The sequence below is a fragment of the Micromys minutus genome (genome assembly GCF_963924665.1).
Source record: "Micromys minutus genome assembly, chromosome: 4".
Lineage (NCBI taxonomy): Eukaryota > Metazoa > Chordata > Mammalia > Rodentia > Muridae > Micromys > Micromys minutus.
In genome coordinates this window covers 83,208,521-83,232,779 of record NC_137973.1, presented here as the reverse complement: position 1 = coordinate 83,232,779, position 24,259 = coordinate 83,208,521, and the positions used below count along the sequence as shown (strand labels likewise).

At 44.3% G+C, this 24,259-nt stretch overlaps 1 protein-coding gene across 8 annotated transcripts in view; it reads left to right on the top strand.

Moving 5' to 3' along the window:
- AK5 (adenylate kinase 5) overlaps positions 1-24,259 on the top strand; it is a gene marked incomplete at both ends in the record, with an annotated part of 183,818 nt that overhangs the window by 123,033 nt on the left and 36,526 nt on the right. For 5 of the 8 annotated variants that reach the window (XM_080916076.1, XM_080916077.1, XM_080916071.1 and 2 more), the window contains one exon: positions 23,287-23,329. The exons of the other annotated variants lie outside the window; for them this stretch is intronic. In XM_080916076.1, the coding sequence (XP_080772202.1) occupies positions 23,287-23,329 (43 nt within the window). The remainder of the gene's footprint in view (positions 1-23,286; positions 23,330-24,259) is intronic. 8 annotated transcript variants of the gene reach the window in all.

Below are 24,259 nucleotides of genomic sequence, written 5' to 3'. Positions count from 1 at the left end.
AGGGTAGTGCTGAAACCTTTTCATTTGATGACCCTTAAAGCCTCAGCTACAGCAAATGGCTACCACTCATAGTGTATATCTAAAATGTATAGACCACATGAACAAATGAGTCAGAGCAAGATAGACAATAATAGGTGGAAGGCTTCCCATCCCCAAGAGCCAGTGACAATAGTAAACACTAGAGTCTTACACAGGAATATTTTAAATGTTCAATAAAATAAAGAAATAAAGTGGTACTGTGAAGCAACTATCAGAAAGAGTTGAAAGAGAAAGAAAAAAAATATTAATGAATATGACAGGTGGGATAGTTGGTTGTCAACTTGACAGCATCTGGAACTATTTAACTATCAAGCCTCCAGGCACACCTGTAAGAGACTACACTAGACTCTGGGTGTGCCTGTGATGGATATTCTTGATTAAGACCCACCATGAAGAAGGGTGGCACTATTCCCCCGTCTTGGGCCCTAGACTACATAAAATGGGGGAAACTACCTGAACACAAACATTCATGGCCTTCTCTCCACATCTTGACTGTGGATGCAGTGTGATCAGCTCCCCATCACTGGACTCCCATACTCTGAAGGGCAGTGGACTGTGAACCCTTGAACTGTGAGCCAAGATAAAGCCTGCCTGCCTGCCTGCCTGCCTTCTTTCTTTTCTTTTTTTCTTCCTTGAGTTTCTTTTGTTGGATACTGTTCTAGCACCAGGAAAAGTTACTAAAGCACTTGTGTCAAAAATGTAATTGTTGTTGAAATAAGAATTCCATTAATGGTTTGAAAAGTTGCCGAACACAACTAAAAAAGAGCAGATGAAATTGCCTTAAAATAAGGCAGATGTTTGAGCAGTTGTCTAGTAAGAGGAAGAACTCAGTAGACACTGAGGATAGAAAGAGCCAACATGCATATTCTGAATGTCCCAGAATAAAAGAATGTAGATGGATCAGAGGCCACACTTTAATAGAGGGTGGTTGAGAATTTTATGGACGTGAAAAAAAGGCAAATACTCAGATTGAAAGAACACAATCCAAAAAAGAATCTTAAAAAACTGTCTCTTCTAGTATTTCTTCATGTGGTCATTGGACAAGTTTTAAGCAGTACATTCCAGGTTCTGTTTGGGTGCTTGTAATATATACCCATGAGTAGATGAGGAGGCTTGTCTCAGAAGCTTGCATCCTAGCAAGGAAGACACACAGTAAACTGCAAACATACGGTATTAATTCTCTAGGTCGTCAGATGTGATAAGCAAAGGGAAAGCCAAGCAGGGATAAGAGAGTTCTAGATCCATGGAGTGGGACAAAGCATTAAATAGAAGGTTCAGCTAAATGGATGACCTCAGCAAAGAGGTGACATGCAACACAGGGTATCAAAGTGCAAGAGATGAAAGCCAGACCTTCAAAGTGACAAGGGATAGCTAGGTGGTGGCGGCAGATTAAACAATGCACCTGGACTTGCAGTCTGGAGAACACTATGAAGCAGGTGCCATGCCCAGTGATTTACAATGTGTTGTTGCTAACCCTTACAAGAAAGCTGCTTGGTCCCAATGTACAACTGAGGAAAATAGACTCCCCAGGGCCACACAGCTGACAGGTTAGAGTCGGAAATAAGACTTTGGTGGTCCAGACTCTAAAGGAGCTATGATCAAGGTTCCTGAAACCTATTGCCTGTTCCAGGTGACATTTTATAGTTATTCTTCTTGACCTTGGTGTATTTGACACTGTAAATTTCACCAAATTGTCTTTTTAAAGAACAAGGTAACAAATGTCTTAGACCTTGTAAACCGTCTGGTCTCTACTGCAGTGACTCAGAGTAAAAGAGTCATAACAATATGAAAGTAAATTAATATAACAGAGGGCCAATAAGACAAAATATGTGGGGAGCAAAACTTGAATTTCACACAATTCTCATGTGGTGTGTTTTAACCCTTTTAAAAATGTAAGCCAACCAAGTTAAACTGAAGGTAGAGACACAAGTTGTGTTTGACCCATGTCTTCGTTGCTTTGGCTCAAGGATCTCTGAGAAGACAAAATGTGACTTGTCTCTTAACTAAAATAAAATATATACTGTTCTTAATGAAAAATAAAATGAAAACAAAAATAGAAACAGTAAGACTGTTTTCAGCTGAGAGGCAGCCAGACAGATCTGCCCAGCATGCATGCTTTGCTAATCGCTGCTACAGACCACTCCTGATCCTTGATGTTCTCCTCGTGGTAGTTTCTACCATTCCCAGACTCCTCGCTCCTTCATTCCTCCATCCCCAGGAACATACAGGAGAGAGATGTGACTATTTCTTTGCCTTATTTTACTGTGTGGAAACTGAAGCACTAAGAAATTGGCAGGCAACAAGAGACAACTGTAGGGAATCTAGAGGTAGAACCACAGTTTCTGCCTGTGTCCAGAGCTGACCCTGTGCCATAGCTCTCTGTACCCAGACATTGCTGGGAGAGAGCCAGTCCCCAGAAGTGCTGACACACCTGAGATCACAAGTACTTTCTCTGAGGGACCAGTCCGGAGCCTTCAGGTCACATGAATCAAGAAGCATTTTGGAACAGGATCCTTCCAGTTTCTGTCTGTACCCTGAGCTGACCCTCTGCCACAGCTCTCTGTACCCAGACCCTGCTGGAAGAAGTCTGGTCCTCCAATAGTGCTAACACAAGGCTTACAGGAGGGTCAAGCCACTGTCAGAATCAGCAAGACCAGCTAACACCAGAGATAAGCAGATGGCAAGAAGCAAGTCCAAGAACCTAAGCAACAGAAACCAAGGCCACTTGGCATCACCAGAACCCCATTCTTCCACCACAGCAAGTCCTGGATACCCCAACACACTAGAAAAGCAGGATTCCAATTTAAAATAACAATGCATGATGATGTTAGAAAACTTTAAGAAGGCTATAAATAACTCCCTTAAAGAAATACAGGACAACACAGGAAAATAAGTAGAAGCCCTTAAAGAGGAAACAAAAAAATCAACCAAACAGGTGAAGGAATCAGACAAAATCATCCAAGACCTAAAAATGGAAATAGAAACAATAAAGAAATCATAAAGGGAGACAGCCCTGAAGATAGAAAACCTAGGAAAGAGATCAGGAGTCATAGACACAAGCATCAAAAACAGAATGCAAGAAATGGAAGAGAGAATCTCAGGGGCAGAAGATACCATAGAAACCTTGATGCAATAGTCAGAGAGAATGCAAAACTCAAAAAGCTCCTAACCCAAAATATCCAGGAAATCCAGAACACAATGAGAAAACCAAAACTAAGGATAGCAGATATAGAAGAGAGCAAAGATTCCCAACTTAAAGGGCCAGCAAAAATCTTCAACAAAATTATAAAAGAAAACTTCCCTAACCTAAAGAAAGATGCTCACGAACATACAAGAACCCTACAGAACTTCAAATAGATTGGACCAGAAAAAAATATTTCTCCCATCACATAATAGTAAAAACAACAAATGCTTAAAACAAAGAAAGAATATTAACAGCAGTAGAGAAAATGTCAAGTAACATATAAAAGTAGACCTATCAGAATCACACCAGACTTCTCAACAGAGACTATGAAAGCTAGACAATCCTGGGCAGATGTCATACAGACACTAAGAGAACACAAATGCCAGCCCAGGCTACTATATCCAGTAAAGCTCTCTGTTATTATAGATGGAGAAACCAAGAAAAAAAGCCAAATTTACACCATATCTTTTCACAAATCCAATCCTACAAATGATAATAAAAGGAAAACTCCAACACAAGGAGGGAAACTACACATTAGAAAAAGCAAGGAAGTAATCTTCTTTTAACTAACCCAGAAGAAGATAGCCACACAAACATAATTCCACCTCTAACAACAAAAATAACAAGAATCAACAATCATTGGTCCCTAATATCTCTCAACATCAGTGGACTCAATTCCCAAATAAAAAGACATAGACTAATAGACTGGATACATAAAGAAGACCCAGCATTTTTCTGTATACAGGAAACTCACCCCAGTGACAAAGACAGACACTACCTCAGAATAAAAGGGTGAAAAAATTTTTTCTAAGCAAATAGTCCCAAGAAACAAGCTAGAGTAGCCATTCTAACATAAAATAAAATTGACTTTCAACAAGTTATCAAAAAAGATACAAATGACACTTCATACTCATCAAAGGAAAAAAATCTACCAAGATAAACACTCAATTCTGAACATCTATGCTCCAAATACAAGGACACCCACATTCATAACAAACAAACAAACAAACAAAACAGGATAATGAAAACTATCCTCAGCAATAAAAGAACTTCTGGAGGAATCACCATCCCTGACCTCAAGCTGTATTACAGATCAATCATGATTAAAAACAAAAAAACAAGACAAAACAAAACCCTGCATGATATTGGTACAGAGAGAGGCAGGTAGATTAATGGATCAATTGACAACTTAGAAATGAATCTACACACCTATGGTCACTTGATCTTTGAGAAAGAAGCTAAAAAACATTCCATGGGGAAAAGAACAGCATTTTCAACAAATGATGCTGGTCCAACTGGTGGTCAGCATGTAGAAGAATACAAATCGATCCATTCTTATCTCCCTGTACAAAGCTCAAGTCCAAGTGGATCAAGAACATCCGCATAAAGCCAGATACACTCAAACTAATAGAGGAGAAAGTGGGGGAAGGGACTCGAACATATGGACACTGGGGAAAATTTCCTGAACAAAACACCAATGGCTTATGCTCTAAGATCAAGAATTGACAAATGGGACCTCATAAAACTGCAAAGCTTCTGTAAGGCAAAGGACACGGTCATCAGGACAAAACAGTAACCAACAGAATGGAAAAATATGTTTGCCAATTCTACATCCAATAGAGGGCTAATATCCAATATATACAAAGAATTCAAGAAGTTAGACTCTAGTGAATCAAATAACCCTATACAAAAAATGGGGGGGGGATAAACAAAGAATTCTCAACTGAGGAATATCAAGTAGCTGAGAAGCACCTAAAGAAATGCTCAACACCCTTAGACATCAAAAAATGCAAATCAAAACAACCTTGAGATTCCACCTTACACCAGATCAAAAACTCAGATGCTGGTGAGGATGTGGAGAAAGAGGAGCACTCCTTCATTGTTGAAGGGATTACAAGCTGGTACAACCAGTCTGGAAATCAGTCTGGCGCCTTCTCAGAAAATTGGACATAGTATTTATTACCTGAGGACCCAGCTATACCACTCCTGGGCATATACCCAAAAGTTGCTCCAACATATAACAAGGACACATGCTCCACCATGTTCATAGCAGTTGTATTTATAATAGTCAGAAGCTGGAAAGAACCAGATGTCCTTCAACAGAGGGATGGATATAAAAAATGTGGTACATATACACAATGGAGTACTACTCAGCTATTAAAAACAATGACTTCATAAGATTCTTAGGCAAATGGATGGAACTAGAAAATATCATCCTGAGTGAGGTAACCCAGTCACAAAAGAACTCACTGGTAAGTGGATATTAGCCCAAAAGCTTGGATTGCCCAAGATACAATTTATAGACCACGTGAAGCTCAAGAAGAAGGAAGGCTGAAGTGCAGGTGCTTCAGTCCTTCTTAGAAGGGGGGACAAAAATATCTGTAGAAAGAAATACCAAGACAAATTTGAAGCAGAGACTGAAGCAAAGGCCATCCAGAGACTGCTCCACCTTGTGATCCAGCCTATATACAGACACCAAACCAAGACAATATTGCTGAGGGCAAGAAGTGCATGCTGACAGGAGCCTGATATAGCTGTCTCCTGAGAGGCTCTGCCAGATCAGGACAAATACAGAGGCAGATGCTCACCGACAACCACTGAGCTGAGAATGGGGTCCTCAATGGAGGAGTTGGAGAAAGGACTAAAGGAGATGAAGGGGTTTGCAACCCCGTAAGAACAACAATACCAACCAACCAGAGCTCCCAGGGCCTAAACCACTATCCAAAGAAATGGACAGACTCAATAACTTCAGCAGTTCCAGCTGCACATGTAGCAGAGGATGGCCTTGTTGGGCATCAGTGGGGGGAGAAGCCCTTGGTCCTGCCAAGGCTTGATGCCCCAGTGTAGGGGAATGTCAGGGTGTGGAGGTGGGAGGGGAGCACCCTCATAGAAGCAGGAGGAGGGGGATGGGATGGGGGTTATGGAGGGGAAACTGGGAAAGGAGATAACATTTGAAATGTAGATTAAACATAACCAATTTAAAAAAAAAGAGGTAGAACCAGAGCTCAAATCCAGAGAAATGACCCCAGAGAGAGGGCAGGAGATACTCTAGGCTGTGGTTGTTTAGCAAACCAAAATCCAGGTGAAACCTTCTCATCGAGCAATTAATGGGTAACTTCTAAAAAGATTGTGGAAGGCTGGGGATTTGGGGACACTGAACTTAGTCTTGAGGAGTGACTGATCTAAATTAAACAAGATTTTACCATGTTTGTTATCATAAAGACGCTAATCCCTAACCCCTAACCTCTAACCCTAACCCTAACCCTAACACAAACCCCTAACCCCTAACCCTAACCCTAACCCTAACCCTAACCCTAACCCTAACCCTAACACAAACCCTAACCCCTAACCTCTAACCCTAACCCTAACCCTAACACAAACCCTAACCCCTAACCTCTAACCCTAACCCTAACACAAACCCTAACCATAACCCATAAGCATAACTTAAAACCCTAACCCCTAACCTTAACCCCTAACTCTAACCCCTAACCTTAACCCCTAACTCTAACCCCTAACCTTAACCCCTAACTCTAACCCCTAACCTTAACCCCTAACCCTAACCCCTAACCTTAACCCCTAACTCTAACCCCTAACCTTAACCCCTAACTCTAACCCCTAACCTTAACCCCTAACTCTAACCCCTAACCTTAACCCCTAACTCTAACCCCTAACCTTAACCCCTAACTCTAACCCCTAACCTTAACCCCTAACTCTAACCCCTAACCTTAACCCCTAACCCTAACCCCTAACCTTAACCCCTAACTCTAACCCCTAACCTTAACCCCTAACTCTAACCCCTAACCTTAACCCCTAACTCTAACCCCTAACCCCTAACCTTAACCCCTAACTCTAACCCCTAACCCCTAACCTTAACCCCTAACTCTAACCCCTAACCCCTAACCTTAACCTTAACCCCTAACTCTAACCCCTAACCTTAACCTTAACCCCTAACTCTAACCCCTAACCCCTAACCTTAACCTTAACCCCTAACTCTAACCCCTAACCTTAACCCCTAACTCTAACCCCTAACCCCTAACCTTAACCCCTAACTCTAACCCCTAACCTTAACCCCTAACTCTAACCCTATGGAGTCACCCCACGGCCCATATACCAAGTGGCTCAGCCCAGATCATGCAAAGAAGTGGGGGATGTAAAACAGAGCACTGTGTGTGTCCAGGGAGGACCTGGTGAGCCAGGCTGGACTGCACAGCTCCTGGTCTTAGCCTGAGGCTATAACTCCAGTCTCACCTCTCCCTTCACTGCCTCTCTTCTCACCCAGTTTCCATTTCCTTGCTAAACTCGCTGATCCACTACTTAAACAGGTGTCCAGCATGGTGACTGTGGCCCCTTACGCTTTGCTACATACACTGTTCTCTGACAGGCTCACCACAGTCATGGTGTGGCTTCACCCCGAGCTCCTCAGTGAGCTCCTGTTGCCTGTGTCTACCCCCCAAATGACACTGATTGAATTTCCCATGCGCACCCCTACCTCAACCTCTCCAAACCACCTTCCCCCACAAAATCTGCTTTTCCTTCTGCTTCCTCTATTTCTGTGAATGACATTACCACCGCCCCAGCTGCGCAGGCAGAAGCAAAGCCCCATCGCTAGTCCTTCTCCAATCTCTCCCGCCCATGTTGGTTCAGCCGGTAGGTAATCCGGTCTCTTATGCAGGAATGGTTCTGGTCCTCTCCAGTGCCACGGTTACTGCTTGATCACATTCTCTGCCTACCTGCCTGGGACAGCTAACTAGTCTTCCTGTACCAATCTTCTCGACACTCGAAACCTTTATTGTGAAAGCAAACTCAACCATGGCTCTTCCCTGATCTCAGAATCTCTCAGTGCAACAATAGGACTGCAGGAATCAGAATTTGACTCCTCCACCGATCTCCAAATGCATCCCTGTGACTGCTCCAGCCATATGAAGATATCTGCTTCTTCTGGAGGAAGCCCTTCTTTTATTGCCATGCTTGGTTAACTGGTGTGGGGGTGCAGACCTTTAATCCCAGCATTAGTGGGGAGAGGATCGCTGCCATTCTAAAACCAGTTCGCCCTGCAGAGCGAGTTCCAGGCCCAGTTGGGCTACAGATTGAGACTCTTTCTCAAAAAGGAAGGAAGGAAAGAAGGAAGGAAGGAAGGAAGGAAAGAAGGAAGGAAGGAAGGAAGGAAGGAAGGAAGGAAGGAAGGAAGGAAAAAAAGAACCAACCAACCTAACACAGTACTTCGTTCATCTTTTTCAGGGACCCATGATACCTTGACTCATAATGCTTGTTTAGAGCATGTGATGCCTTGTGTCACCGGCACCTGGCATACAACCTGCCATACGACATATGCTTACCAAGTGGGCACACTGACAAGTCCCAGGTCCTTGCTTCTCTTGACTATAGAGCATGTGAAATGCAAGGGCATCTGCAGTCTACAGGCCACGGGGCTTCTGCTGTCACCCGAGCCACTTATGGCCAAATGAGGCTAAGCACAGCCCACAGCCTCCCAGAGGAAGGATCACACCATCCCCGGGCACAGAGGCTTTCTAAAACACAGACTCCATCAGTCTTCCCATCACTTCACTGAGGTAGGAGGGAAACATGTTTTTAATTGGAACAAAAGAAAATTGTGGAAGCAAAACCAGGAAACAAAAGTAAATCCGTTTTCATTAGGTGTCTCAGAGAGGCCAAGCACTACAGAACGTGACTGGAAACACCACGCATCCCTTTCGGAGTTACGAAGTGAAATCGCATGCAGTTGGAGAGAACCACTGTCCTACCAACACTACAGTGTCCAAACAAATCTCAAAGGACAGACGGCTCTGCGCATCACTCTCTGGTCACACCCTTGGGCCTCCCAGAGGTTTCCACTGTTCTGGACTCGGTGTTTATTAATCCCACATCTGTTTCCATTGTCTCTAGAAACCAGACCCAGGAATCTGGGAACTTCATTATCAATGGCATGCGGCAGACAGGCATTCAGAGATCACTTACTGGCTATTAAACAATGTAAAACAATGTATGCCTATGAGATGCAGGAGTTGGGTTTTGTTACATTTTCCAGCCCTTATAAGTGCCTGTGTTCTCCATATCCCCATGCAACTTGATGTTTTTGTTCAATCTATGTTGGTAATGCAGATTGCTTGATGCCTTTTGTCTGCATTATAGTGTAACTACATGAAATTATAACACAGCTTGGTTGTTACTTCTTCCTGGGGTGGGCAACATCTCACCATGGTACTGGCATAGAAACATTCACGGAGACCACTGAAATCAAGTAAAGGACTCAAAAAAATACCCTACCCCATCCCCGTAGCCACAACTGCCTACAAAAAGTGTCAAAAATCTACTTTGATGGGCTCAAAAATCTGCATGTAAGATATGAAACTTTAAAGTGGCTGGAAAATAAAACATAGGAAGAATATGTCAAGACAGAGGTGAAGACAAACATTCTGGAGTGGACCCAGACAGCACAGGACACAGGACTGACGAGTGGGGTCACCTGTAATTAAAACCTCTGCACAAGCAAACGATGGCTACAGTGAAGAGAGGGGTAAGGAACGGACCGAAGGGGTTTGCTAACCATGCATCAGATAGAGAGAGGGCTAACATTTGGAATATATTTCAAATTAAAAAAAAAAAAAAAAAAAAAAAAAAAAAAAAAGGAAAACCAATCCTCCACTCAAATAAATATGCTAATGAACCAAATAGACAAACCTCAAAAGAGGAAAACAATTGTCAGTAAGTACTTGGGAAAGTCTTCAAAGTGTTTGTACATGAGGATAAGGCAAGCAAAATAGCAACCATCAAGAAAATAAACCACAATGGCTTACAATGAGGAGGGGAGGAGGATGCGTCACTCACTGCTGATGAGAATGTAGACCTTTGTGACCACCATGGAAATCGGCGTTGAGCTTCCTCAGAAATGCTGAAAACCCAGCTTCACTCCCAGTGGGTATATAGATACACGAAGGACTGTAAGTCAACAGACTGAGAGACACTTGGATGTCCGTGTTTATTTCTACATCACTCTCAATAGGTAAACGTGGGATCAGCAGAGATGCCCACAACAGGTGTATGGATACATAAATAGCACACACAGTGGGATTTCATTCAGCTATAAAGAAAAATGGCATTTGTAGAAAAAAAAAAAGCAATTTACCAGGAAATCATTGTACTCAACAAAACGAGTTAGATTCAGAAAGGTACATCTGGGGTAGTTTTCCCAGCTGTAGATCTTTGGTTTTCATTTGTGTATTTATATCTATAGGTCGGAGGCAGGTCATGAAGCTAGAAGGAAGATCAGGAAGAGATCTGAGGGGACTGGTGGGGGCAAGCATGGCGGCATGTGACCAAGAAAGCAGAAGGGGGGTGAACAAGGGTAGGGAGGGGGATGGCGAGGGACTCAATAAGAGAGAAGTACAGAGGAAAATGCGGTAGAGAAACTCACAGCTCTGTAAGAGAACTTACAACAGAAGAGAGTGAGTAAAATGGAGTCACAATATACTTGCTACTTTGTTGCCTCTCTGTTCACACACTGTTATAATCTCTGTCATAAAAATGTTTCCTCGCCACATTGTTTAAACGACTAGGAGAAGCTGCTGAAGATGATGGAGTTTTTAAGTTTGCTTTGGAGTTGTATTGGATTAAAATGGCAACAAGTGTTCTCTAGGTTTAAAGGTTAAAAAGCTGAACTTGTTGAAAATATGACTGAGGATAATTTTTGCCTGTAGCATGAACTTACTGAAATGAAGGAAAATGAACTTGATCTCTGCAAGGGGGAGGTTTTCTTAATTGTTCTCATGACTGATTGGTTTGTGTTCATTTATTTAGTCTGACTGCTAAATCCTTCTCTTCATGGTTCATAGAATTCGTATGATAATGGGGTGATCATAAGCATGGGTTGGGTATGACCAGAGCATTTCAGATAAGTTATAAAGGTCTTGTTGCTGAAGGGACCATCTTCATTTCTCTTCATGTCAAGGCTGAGGCCAATAGCCAGCCCTCAGTGTCCCTGCCTCCTCCTGATAAGCCAGCTTCATGGCAGCTCTCTTTTTATGAGAACTGAATGAGAGTCAGAGCTCAGCTCTGTTAGTCCAACAAGAAGCCTTGTTCACATTGATTGCTTTCTGACTTTAGGTGGCCATCCCTCTTGTTCCAAAATAGCAATTAGGGCAAAGAGATGCTGGGGCAGGTCAGAAGCAGAAGGAAGGAGAGGAGACAAAGATTCTGGACTACAATGTTTTGCAGGCTTCTGTCCCTCTGATGCCAGAATTCGGTTTTGAGGATGGCCTCCAGAAGCTCTTTGCCAAAGAAGGAAGCTTCTGGAAGGGGGCGCTTCCTCCTCCAGTGTAGGCTGGCTGCAGAGATGAACCTGATGACATTTCCAACCCATCCAGCCCCACATTATAATTTTCTTACCCAGGAAAATGAAATGCTGCCATTTCAGTGCCTCATAGTGGGGGAATGCTGACAGATAAAAAAAAAAAAAAATGTGTATCTCAATTCATTGAAGGCACCGAGTATTCAGTTCTCAAGTTACCATGGCAACCACTCAATTAAGTGAGGGAAAAAAAATAAGTGTACTTATTATTGTGCTTACTGTTGGGCTTAACGTTCTTTTTAAAAATAATGATGATGAAGAGGAGGAGAGAAATCAATACATTTAGTGAATTGTTCTCCCCAGACCTGTCCGAGGATGTTTCCTCTGCTTTTTGGCCAGCAAATCTTTTTCACACACTTTGTGTGGAGCTGAAAGCTAGAGTTGTCTCTGAGGTTAGGAACAAGAGCCTCAGATGCTACCTCAGAACATCCTTTAATAATGTGTGCTTAGACCTAGCTTCCACTGAAGACACCTAGACAGAATCCTGAGGCATTGGAGGGGAGCCTGCAGGTCAGGAGTCAATGGAGACAGTTTGTGGGTTCTAACCCTCAGCTGAGCACACTCATGTAACCCTTCATAAGAGGCGTGGCTTTTCTTAAGATGTGACTAACAGACAGCTCTACCTTCAGACTCTAAGAGACAGGATATACTGGTGCTGTCTACTTGTGCAAGGATTTACTGCTTGCTGAACAATCTGATATGTCACTTCTGAACAACCGACCACCCTCTGGAGTGGCCATTTTTCTTTCTGTCTCCAGTGTTCCCTCAGCACAGAATGGTCTCCGTAAAATCCTGTGTTGGGGGGAGGCCCTTGCACCTTGTCAGAACACTCAGCAGAGTTTAGACCCAACCCCAATGGTTTTACTAACATACCACAGTGTTGCAGATCACAGAATTGAAACTTCCTCAAGTATAAAACATGCCTGTAGAGAGAAAGAGCGACAGCTTCTGCCAACCACACCTATGTAGCTGTCAGCACACAGCAAATAGCAAATCTTCCTGTGCAGAGTCACACTTCCCAGCCAGAAAAATAAAGCCCGGCTTCCTCGGCTCTTCATTCATGAATACAGCAAAGTAAGCTGAGTCTCTAGAGACCAAACCCTGGGTAACAGTATCCTTCCACCTACCTGTGGTGTAGCCATGGATGGAGTCCCATTGACAGCCACAAGCATCCCACCCCACCCCTGGAGTCTCTGCTTCCTGCCTTGTTTCTCATCCCTGATGCTCCTTTGCAGCCATAAGTTTCCTTTCCACCCTGCAATCTGCTCTTTGCAGGGCATGGTGCTCAGAAGTGAGTAGACCAGGGGAGGGAATGCATCCTGGGAGCCCAAGCCTGCTGATGACTTATTCATTGGAAATTGTAATGCTGATGTTCAGAGCAAGAATTGGAGCCCAGGGAGAGAGGTCTCAGTGGGTAAAGTGCCAATCACCTGTGAGGTGTGAGTTAAGACTGCAGAACCCATGTGGAAAAGCTGGGCGTAATGACATGTACCTATAGTCATGGGGCTAAGGAAGGGAAGCAGATGTACCCTGGGGCTCTCCGGCCACCTAACGAGCCTAACTAGCAAATCCCAGGCCAGCAAAAGACTGTCTCAGAAAAGAAGGTGGATGGTACATACAGAGTGACACTGGAGGATGGCCTCTGACTTCCCTTGTGCTCACATGCAGAGATGTGCATGCACACACACACCTGAATACATACACACACACATACACATACATACATACATACATACATATGCATACAAAAAGTAAAAGTTGTTTTCAGGAAAAGCTTACTGCGTGTGTTATCTAGTTTCCATATGGTAAGTCTATTCTTGATTCCCCCCCCCCAAAATAAATACTGCGGTGTGAATTCCACAGCAGACTCCCCTCTGCAATTATTCCTGCTCAGGGCTCTGAAGTCTCTCATTACAGCATCTCCAGGAAAAAGTCATGAAGGGGCACTGAGGGGTGACATTGAATCTAGCCTCTTGGACATTCCCATAGTCCCTTAAACATCTTTAGAGCTAGCTCTGTGGGATAGACATCTGGTTGCTAGCCACAAGGAAAGAGGTGCCTCTCCACAAGCTTTCCCTTGTCCCTGGAGAAGATGGCTCTGAATTCATGGGGCACTTCTGAGAAGACTATTTTACCCTTTCCCATCCCTCATCACAGCATCCTTTCCTTCACACCTCCGTAGATCCACACCACAGCCATCATCAGGGGAGAAAGGCTGGGTGGTTCTCCTGTGAGCCACCAACACAGAAGGCAGGGAGCAGCTGCCTCTCTGGAATGTGGACAGAAAAGCAGCTAAAATTCTGGGCTGGATCAGCCCGGGCATAGGAGCTGGACAAGGTGAGCACATGCCTGTGTAATTGTAGTCCTAGCACTCAGGAGGCAGATAGAGGCAGGATCAAGAGTTCAAGGCCAGCCTAGGCTGTACAGCAAGACCTTGTCTTCACAAATGAGGGAAGGCTTAGAGAACCAATCTTAGCCAAGCAATCAGGCAAGTCCTCAGCTGGGAAATGAACTGAGCTTTCAGACATTCGAACTATGAGTGGGATAGACAAGTCTGAAGGTTGAATAGGCACCAGGCGTGTGTGCTTGCAGAATCTACAAAACTTCATTTGCCTTTGTCCTCTTATTTTCTTCATGTTATACTGTGGATATTTCCTTACATCAACTAGAGACACATACATTGGTTCATGCAGTCAACACTCACACAGCCCCTTAGCCAAAAATGTCTGTGCAGTGCACAGCTGTGGAGATATATGAGGGCAGCCATGCCTAAAGGCAGGCCTCAGGTTTCTAGTCTGGAAAAGAGGGGTCTTCTCTCTTCCTTAGCAACCCTGCTTGCCACTGGCAGCGTCCTCACTTCTGAAGGTTCAGTCTTGTCTGAGCATTTTTCCTTTCTCCCCTCCGTGATGTGTCTTTGTGGTCTAAGTCCTACCTGTGAGAGACTTGCAGAGGTAGAAAGGAGCACGTGGTTTCCTGGTTCTACACCCGTTGGCGTTTTGGTGGGGGTGGGGGTTGAGTGTTCACTGCTCCTGGTGGTGTCACTGATATTCCTCAAATACTCATAACCCAAAGGCTTTTCAGAAGACAGTGAATGTTTTTCTCTTCTGCCTGTGGAGTTTTGTGCTAACTTCTTAAGAGAATGGGGTCTTCTAAAAGCTAGCTTCCGAGCTCAGTGTGTGACCAGGAGCACACAATTAGGGGTGGTCACACTGCAAACCATGCTGGTGGATGACTTCTGTGTTGTCCTGGGGGGGCAGCTGCTGGGGGTGGAATGAATATATATATCCATGGATATATATAGATGTATATATATATTTATATAGAAATGTGTGTATAGATGATGTAGATATAGATTATATATAATAACATGTATATTATACACACACACACACACACACATATATCTCAGAGTGGAAGAACAAAGGGCAATTGTTCATTTCAAAACAGGAAGCTATAAACTGTTGCTGCCTAGAACTTTGGGACCTAAGCCAGCATCTTCTGGTGATTTCTCCATATGTGGGTTGGACACTAGCTTGACTCAGCCAGTCCTCTGGAATCCACCAGTTGGCTGTGCTTGGCTGACCTCTCCATTTACAGTGTGTTGTGTGTCGGCTTTGCGAAGGTATCACACCACCGAGTGACTTTTCCAGAAGGAAAATGTGAACGAGTCCAAATGGAACACTCACAACAGACCAAAGAAACTCTCTGGCCAAGTCTAGTCTTATGAACCAAGGAAGCTGAGGGGCTCCTTCAAGAGTACTGGGGACTCAGCTGCTGCCCTCCTGGGTTCTCTGCATCACTTGCAGACAGCCTCACCAGGGCGTCTCCTTCCGCTGAGAAAGGATTTTGTAGATGTCATTGACATCGACGGCCTGTTGACCCTCACTAAAGGGGGTTATTCTCTACAACCTGACGGCCTTACCCAATGAGTTGAAGGTTCCCCAAAGGAAATGAGGTCCTAGACCATGTCGAGTGCTCCCTCCATCTCTAGACTCACTCATAGCTGAGTCGGGCTTGCCTCCCCATCCCCCTCAACAGCGTAAGCCAGTTTCTTACGCGAACCCCAGGCAAAGACGTGAATGACATTGGAGTAAACAGATAAGTTAGTTTCTCTGCTTGTACCTAACTGGTGTGGGTGGCCAGCAGCTAGTGGGGCTGGGACCAGCCTGTCTGGGACGGTGCAGCGCTGTGGCTCAGACTTCCCTCCACACTTCAGCTCATGCAGACAAGCGCAGGTCCGGCAGCATTGGTGGGAGATGGGGAGGAACCAGAGCTCATGAGACTGTTGAAATTCTACCTGGGACTTAGTTCAACTTCCCCAGCTCCAGTCCGTTGACTGAGCACTGAGTCACAAATTGACAATGGGTAAAGAGTAAGGACAGTGCTTACTGTGTGGGGCTCCGTGGGAACGGATAAGAGTGTGACCGTGGCCACCCCTGTGCTGCCGTACCGAGTCTGGTTCTATAAAACAGCACAACAGATACCAAAACTTTATAAAGCCAGATGTGCTGACACATGACTGTAATTCCATAGGAAACTCACAGGTGTGAAGCCAGCCTGGGCTATGAAATGGGTCCCAGCCAGCCTCAGCTATACAGGAAGATTCTATGTCCAAAACACAAGAGTGATAGAATACTTACCAAGCATGTTCAAGGCTCTGGTTTTCATCAGCAGACATACCACACATGCACACACACACACACACACACACACACACACACACACACACGCACACACGAACACATGCACACACACACAGAGCATATGTACATACACATACATACCACACACATACCACACAGATTCACACTATACACATACTATACACACATTGAACTATTCATGTACTACACATATACTACACAAACTCACACTATACACACACTATACACAGACACAATATCCATACTACATACACATACTGTACACACATACCACACACACAAACACATATGTTATATACATACTATATATATTTATTAATTATATACATACCACATATGCACATACACTATACATATACTACACACACAAACACACACACACACTCCACCTCCCAAACAGTGAGATCATAGAATGTGTGACTCTCTTTACTCACTGATCAAAAAAAATGTTTAAACATCCTTTTGGCCAGTCTAGAAAATCTCTCTTCCTCTCCCCCACCCCTCTCTCTTTCTCTCTCTCTCTCTCTCTCTCTCTCAAAGATCTCTTCTTGTTATTTTGCTGTGGTTGGCCGGAAGTTAACCTTCAGAATGAGCCTTATTTGGAAAGCCTCAGGACCACGGACAGTAACACTCAGTTCCTGATGACAGTAGCCAGCTTGTTCAGAGTGACAGAGGCCTGAAGGGAGAAACAGACTGTTCAGTTCCAGAGGGAAGTGGGGAGGGGTTCCGCCTCACAGGTACCTGGGTGAGAGGACAGAAACACGTGACTGTGGAATCAGAAACCTGCATACTCCCGAGAAAACGCTTCCCTCAAAGTTACAGATTAGAAACAGTGGTATTCCAGTCTATAGATTGAAAGTGGAAAGTGCCACTCCACATGGAGAACCTGCAACCGGGATGGTTGGGGAATGCTTAGCTAGGCACACACTGTGGGCTTCCCTTCTCGGTTCACTAGGTTGTACAAGTAGTTCCTGCAAACAGTCCTCTAACCACGTACACTTCTGTGGCTAACACCGAGACTCGCTGCACACTACATGCTCAAGTGTAACTAAATTACATACCACTTCCCATGCACTTGGGTATTTTTCTCCTGCTGGGAATAAAAGGTTTCTCGGCTATCTAGTACAGCGTGACATGTTATTGTTAGATCACTTGATGAGCTCAAGTGTGGTGGTACATGCCTTGGATCCCAGCACTCAGAGGCAGAGGCCTGAAGTGTCAGTGAGTTCAAAGACAAGACTGGTCTACAAATTGAGCTCCAGGTCAGCTGGAAATGCCATAAGACCGTGTCTCAAAAATCAGACAGCTGGAGAGATGGCACAGACCTTGAGGGTGCTTGCTACCCTTGCATAGGACCTGGGTTCAGTTCCCAGCACCTACATGGCTTATAGCCACCCAAAACTGCTCTTCCAGAAGATAAGCTCTCTTCTGGCCTCCATGGGCACTGCATGCGTGTAGTTCAGAGGCATAGCTCATCCACCAAAAAGGGAGTTCATCCCATTCCTACTTCTGTGACCTCTGCATGCCTGCTAAAGTGAGTCCTCCGTACATCACAGATCTGTGTGTCACCGCCCTCCAGGTGAAATAGTGAGAGAAAGGCAGCACACAACCTTGGTGTTCAGAACATTGACCCCCCCCCAACCCACTGCCTTGCACCAGAGTCGTACTTCCTGTCTATGAACCATGATTCCTTACCCATCAATCCCAGCCATGAACTAGCCTCCTACTGATGCTGAGTTCAGAAAGGACCACACGTGCTAAAAGCCTCCGGGAATATAAAAGGTCCCTCCTTCGCAGCTATTTTGTTTATTTTGTGTAAGTGTGTGTTGTACATAAAAGTGATAGGCGTGTATGATGTTTGCACATGTGTGTGCAGGTATGCACTTGTGCACGTGTGAGGCTGGAGGAGGATGGCAGGTGCCCTGCTCTATCAGTCTCTCATTTATTCCTGTACAACAGCCTCTCCCGGAATCTAGAGTCAGCCTGGCAGCTTGGAAGGTGTCTTAGTCAGGGTTTCTATTCCTGCACAAACATCATGACCAAGAAGCAAGTTGGGGAGGAAAGGGTTTATTCAGCTTACACTTCCACATGGCTGTTCATCACCAGAGGAAGTCAGGACTGGAACTCAAGCAGGTCAGGATGCAGGAGCTGATGCAGAGGCCATGGAGGGATGTTACTTACTGGCTTGCTTCCCCTGGCTTGCTCAGCTGCTTTCTTATAGAACCCAGGTCTACCAGCCCAGGGATGGCACTACACACAAGGGATCCTCCCTTCATGATCACTGTTGAGAAAATGCCTTACAGCTGGATCTCATGGAGGGATTTCCTCAATGGAGGCTCATCTCTCTGTGATAACTCCAACTTGTGTTGACACACAACCAGCCAGTACAGAAGGACAGGAGTATGTCACACTGTGACACCGAGGAGGTAGAGACTGGCATCGGGCAGATGAATTCAGTGACCTGTCTCCAACCTGAAATTCTGGGATATCAGGCACATTCCACACAGGGGCTCCACGCCACTTTAGTCCCTTACGCACAGGACAGCGACAGTGGTTGGGCGCGACCACAGCAAATGCCGTCTCAGCACTGTGAAGATCTTTGATGTCAGCTTCCTATTACGAAGTGATCCTCTTGAGACAGCACTGTATGAAATGCTCCTTGAGTCATGAGTACACGCTGTGCTCTTGTTAAAGGGGGACAAGTGGAAACCATCTGTGCCGCTTTGGTGTCCAGTTTTGCCCCCTCTGGGTCATCCAGGGAATGAATAGTGACAAGACTCTGTTGAATTAGTGACAAGAGACACTGTCTCGACGGGATTCCAATCGCCTAGAATATACACACACCTGCAGGCTGTCTTTGAAGACGCTTCCACAGATGTTAGAGAGAGACTCAGTCTGAACATGGGTTGCACTAGTGTGTGATTGAATAAGAGGAGGGGAAGAACAAGGCCCAGTGAACACATCTTTATCGGCTTCTTGCTCTGCCCTGTGGACAAGACACCCTCTCCCTGCATCACTGTGTCTGGCTTCTGGGCTCCACGTGTGTGAGTCACGAGTGACGTTTACATAGAATCTGTGCCTATTGGCACGCTGTCTTTGTCGGTTCAGAAAAGTGGCTATCCCACAGCATGTCCCCAGGGACTTTAGTCTAAAGCTATGGAAAGTCACCTGGGCCTCACTGCACCTATAAAGACTAATCCTCAATGCAGACTCAGCCTGACGAAGGTCTGGCTGTCTAGAATCTACACAGTAAAAAGAAGTGTGCACGGTACTTGGTAGAGTTTGGTGGTTAGAGCATTGCGATATCTCAAGTCTCCCCTCAGCATATCAGATGATCCAGAAGGAGACTACACCTTCCCTTCTTGTCCAGCAGGTACCCCAGGTTAGCCCCATTCATGTAGAACATACACAGCATGAGAAGAGGTTAAAGCTGTCACTCCAGGGCCTCTAGCTTTTTATTTACCAAAGCAGGTGCTTGCTACTCACCATGTGGGGTGTGTGTGTGTATACATAAATTTGCATGTATGCATATATGTGTGTGTGCATGTGTGTGCATATGTGTGCATATGTGTGTGCATGTGTGTGCATGTGTGTGTGTGCATATGTGTGTGTGTGCAATGCCAGGTTTCTTCCTTTTTCCTTTCCTTCTTTTCTTTCCTTCATTTCTTTTTCTTTTTCTTTTTCTTTTTTTTTCCAGTACTAGGGACTAAACCCAGGGCCTTCAGCATACTAGAAAAAACTCTACCACAGAATTATATCCACAACCCAGATAAACATTATTTTTACAATACTCAGATTGTAAAAATAAACTCAGGGCCATCTGCATACCAGGAGAGTACTGTATCACTGAGCTAGCTACAATCCTTGCTCTTGGTTGGTTGGCTGGCTGGCTGGTTTTGCAGTGAACTGAGCCTTCATAAACTCTAGGCAAGAGGTTGGTTTTATTTTACAGGGCAGAGAAAAAAAAAAACCCCAGAGCCATGGGTGTTCTAAGCAAGCCCTCCACCAAATTTGATATATAGGTTTACCCTAGAAGTATGAGGTATTCTAAGAGTCACTGGAGAACAGTATCCTCAGCCAAACATTCCCTTCAGCTGTGCAAGGCATTCCTAAGAACAAATGACAGTTCCTTCTGTGCCCCAGAAACCTACTCAGTACGAGTGAGCTAATAGAAATAAAATGGGGTTCAGTCAAAGCCTCGGGGCTGTGAACAAGAGCTGGGGATAAGAACAGGTCAAACTCTAGAAGCAGATGGGGTGGGGAAGGCCCTTTTGCAATGTGGCCGTGGGGAAGGCCCTTTTGCAATGTGGCCGTGGGGAAGGCCCTTTTGCAATGTGGCCGTGGGGAAGGCCCTTTTGCAATGTGGCCGTGGGGAAGGCCCTTTTGCAATGTGGCCTTTTTTTTTTTTTTTTTTTTTTTTTTTTTTTTTTTTGGTTTTTTGTTTTGTTATGGTTGGTTGGTTGGGTTTTGTTTGTTTTTTGGGTTTTTTTTTTTAAATTCAGATTATCAAACTCCCAAGACATGCTACCATAAACAGGAAAGGTGAGGCCATGTCAGCCTGCCGGGTCTCATCCTATAGGCCATCAATACGTAAGAGTGAGAACGTGAGCTCAGTTTCCTCATCACGAGATGTAGCCAACAACTGAGAGGAGGAGACAGAGTCTCACTGTCATTCTCTACTCAGTGTCAGCACCTCTTACCCTGGGCATATCTTGGACAAGGTACGCATTGCTCCACATGAGTCCTATACTGGCTTCCCTAGATGCTGTACCTGAGTCAGAGATTCTTATGCAAGGGTGTGAGTGGGTGTGTTCTCTGATAATGCAGGGGTCAGAGCTCAGCAGAACGGGGGTCCAGGCTTCATTCTAGCTCCCTTGATCCTGGAGGAGCTCCGGAGCACAGCCTGTACTGTAGAGTCACCCCCATTTACAGGCAGACTGCTGGATCCTGAGCACTGAGGCCCGGGGGTCAGGAATACAATGGAAGGACCACCAGCATCCACCATGGCTGCTCTGCTGATGAGGATAAATCTTTGGGGCTGCTCAAGATGGTGAAAGGCATGGCTGTCATCCCAATGCTGACTTAACCAAGGGCCTGGTGGCATCTCCAGAGGCCTCTTCATTTCTTCATCTTCAGAAGGAGAAGGAGGAATGGCAAGAAGGGACAGAATCATGCCCGTTCTCCACACTGTGAAAGTGGCAGTTTCACTAAGGATATAGCAGGACAGAGTGTCCCTGGTAAGCCCTGAGGCTGTTTCCCTTTGCAGAGGAGATTAATGAATGGCCACTGTACTGAGCATCCTGTCTTGCTGCAGTTTCTCCAGAGACAAGGGCAAATCTAAGAAGACAAGCAGTAAGGATGCCCTGAGGCTCACATTCTAACAAGGTGGTAAGGTTCTGCACTCTCACAAAGTGTTTTCCATGCAGGTTGCCTCAGGGAGGCCATGTAACCAGCCAATCTCATTTAACAGATTCTGACATCCCAGAGAATTAGAGGCAAAAAGTGAGGGAAACTGCCATGGAGGTAGTCCTTGAAGAACACAGCAACCTGTATGGAGACCAGCTTGGCAAAAATCTATGAAAAGTGTTAATAAATTTAATCTGTGATCACAAGGTGGCCATGCTAGAATTTACCTTACAGGGATATATATGTGTGATGTGATATCTGTATGACTTGCTCCCTTCCCTAAAACAGGAAAGAGTGAAACAATAAAGAGCTGGTGAAAAAAAAACTATGGTACCCATAACACAACAGAATTCGATGCAACCAAGAACACTGTGCTGATAACATTCTGTATCAACAGAAACTTCTCCAAATGTGTGCAAAAATAGAAGAGCATCACACACACAAACACACACACACACACACACACACACACATACGCATACATTTAAAGTGCATCCTTCCTTGGATATATTGAAGTAATTTTTTCATATACCTGGGAAGGAATTTCCATGCCTGGTGTTCTAGCTTTATTCTTGTTCCGGTAATAAAATACCCAGACTTCAAGAAACTTTGGAGAGGAGAGTCCTTCTCAACTCACAATCCCAGATTTCAGTCTACCACTGAGAAGTCAAAGTCCAGTTATATCACATCTATGGTCAAGATTTGAGAGAAACAAATGGTACAGAGTTGCTTGTTTTCGTTTACCAGCCTTCTTCATTCTTCTGTAGTTCAGAGTTCAGCCTAGGTAATGGTGCCACCCACAGTGGACTAAATCTTCTGGTCAATTAAGAATCAACACAGTTTCACACAGATATATCTTCAGGCCAACCCCATCTAGATAAATTCTATGAAGACTCTTCCAGAGATGATACTAGGCTGTGTCAAGTTGACAGTTAAAACTAAGCTACATGTGTGTAACCTGTGTGTAAGGAAGGAGGAAGAAAAGGCAGATGACCATGTGGGTGGTGGTTAGAATTCTCAACAAATGAATCTTTATAAACATGTCCCCCCAGTACAATGGGTTAAAAATGGTCACCTGGTTAAAGGTAAAATCAGAATTTTGAAGATAAATATGGGGGAGGTTCCAGTGGATCTTTCTTCATTTTATGCTTAAGAACGAAAAAGTGTAACCGCGGCCAAGGACAACGAGGCTCACATCTCAAACACCAACTGGCCCTTCTCTGAAAATTTTACTAACTTCAACTTTAAACTATAATGCGTTCATAAAATAGATGTGACCGTGACCATTCATTCGCTTCTAACATTGAAGGATTTTTGTCTTTGTGAAGAAGGTGTTTCTGTCCATAGATAATTGATGCACCAAAAGGAAGAGACTGAATTCTGTACCAGTTACCAACAGACCATAGACTCTGAAGACAGATATCTCAGCTTTACTCTTGAACTTTGTCCCTTACAGCTGCACGGCATTCAACAATGTAACTCCTGAAAATCTGTTACTTACCTGTACAAATGTTCAGAAGTTCTTTCCTTAATGGAGTTGTTCCAAATGTCAAGCATTTAACATTAGTAAGGAGCTTAAACATATCTCTTAATGTTACCTTCTAATGCTTTGATTATTTTTAAAACAGGATGATGACCAGCTAAATGTATTTGGAGAAGACACCGTAGGAGGTATGTTTCCTTTGCTAATCAGACCACATAGCTTCTAATGTGCTTTCTTTATTTAACACCAACTAAGGAGATTAAAAACAATATAGTTCTTTCCGCTGGCCAGAAAATATGAGTTACCTTGGAAGTCTGTGGCTCACTGCCTTCTTGGTCCACATGAGGAACCAAGGGACCATTACTATAAGATGTGTTTTCTAACTGCCCAGAGACTATGACTCCTAAGATGCTCAGTGAAAAGCTGATTCTCTGAACCAGATATTTGGAATGCATCCATTGTCTCATTCCCACTTGAAGCTGCATGTGTTAACAGTGTAGTAAGGCCTCACAGTAAAGAGTAATGCTCTCATGTGTTACAGTGTAACAAGGCCCCACATTAAGAGTAATGCTCTCATGTGTTACAATGTAGCAAAGCCCCAGAGTAAAGAGTGATGCTCTCACTGTTACAATGTAGCAAAGCCCCATAGTAAAGAGTAATGCTCTCACTGTTACAATGTAGTAAGTCCCCATAGTAAAGACTAATGCACTCATTGTTACAGTGTAGCAAGGCCCCAGAGTAAAGAGTAATGCTCTCATTGTTACAGTGTAACAAGGTCCCACAGTAAAGAGTAATGTTCTTCACCTCAGTAGTATTCAAACCTAACTGGAACATTAAAGCTTTGCAGTGGTGGTAATAGAGCCAGTGGGGTTTATCTGAGGTGCCATTATTGTTAATTGAGCTGGAAACAATTCTTTTTCCCAAATAGCAGTTGCTGTACTACAGTGTCCCATAGGGTGCAACCCAAAACATAGCCTATATTATCATTTTCATTATGCTAACAGTTTCTCAAAGGATGAGAGAGCCTGTGCCTAACATGCACACAACCGTGGGTTCAGAATCTAGGCTCTCACGACCTCGGTACGATGGTGCACACTCAGCAGGTGAAAACAGTATTG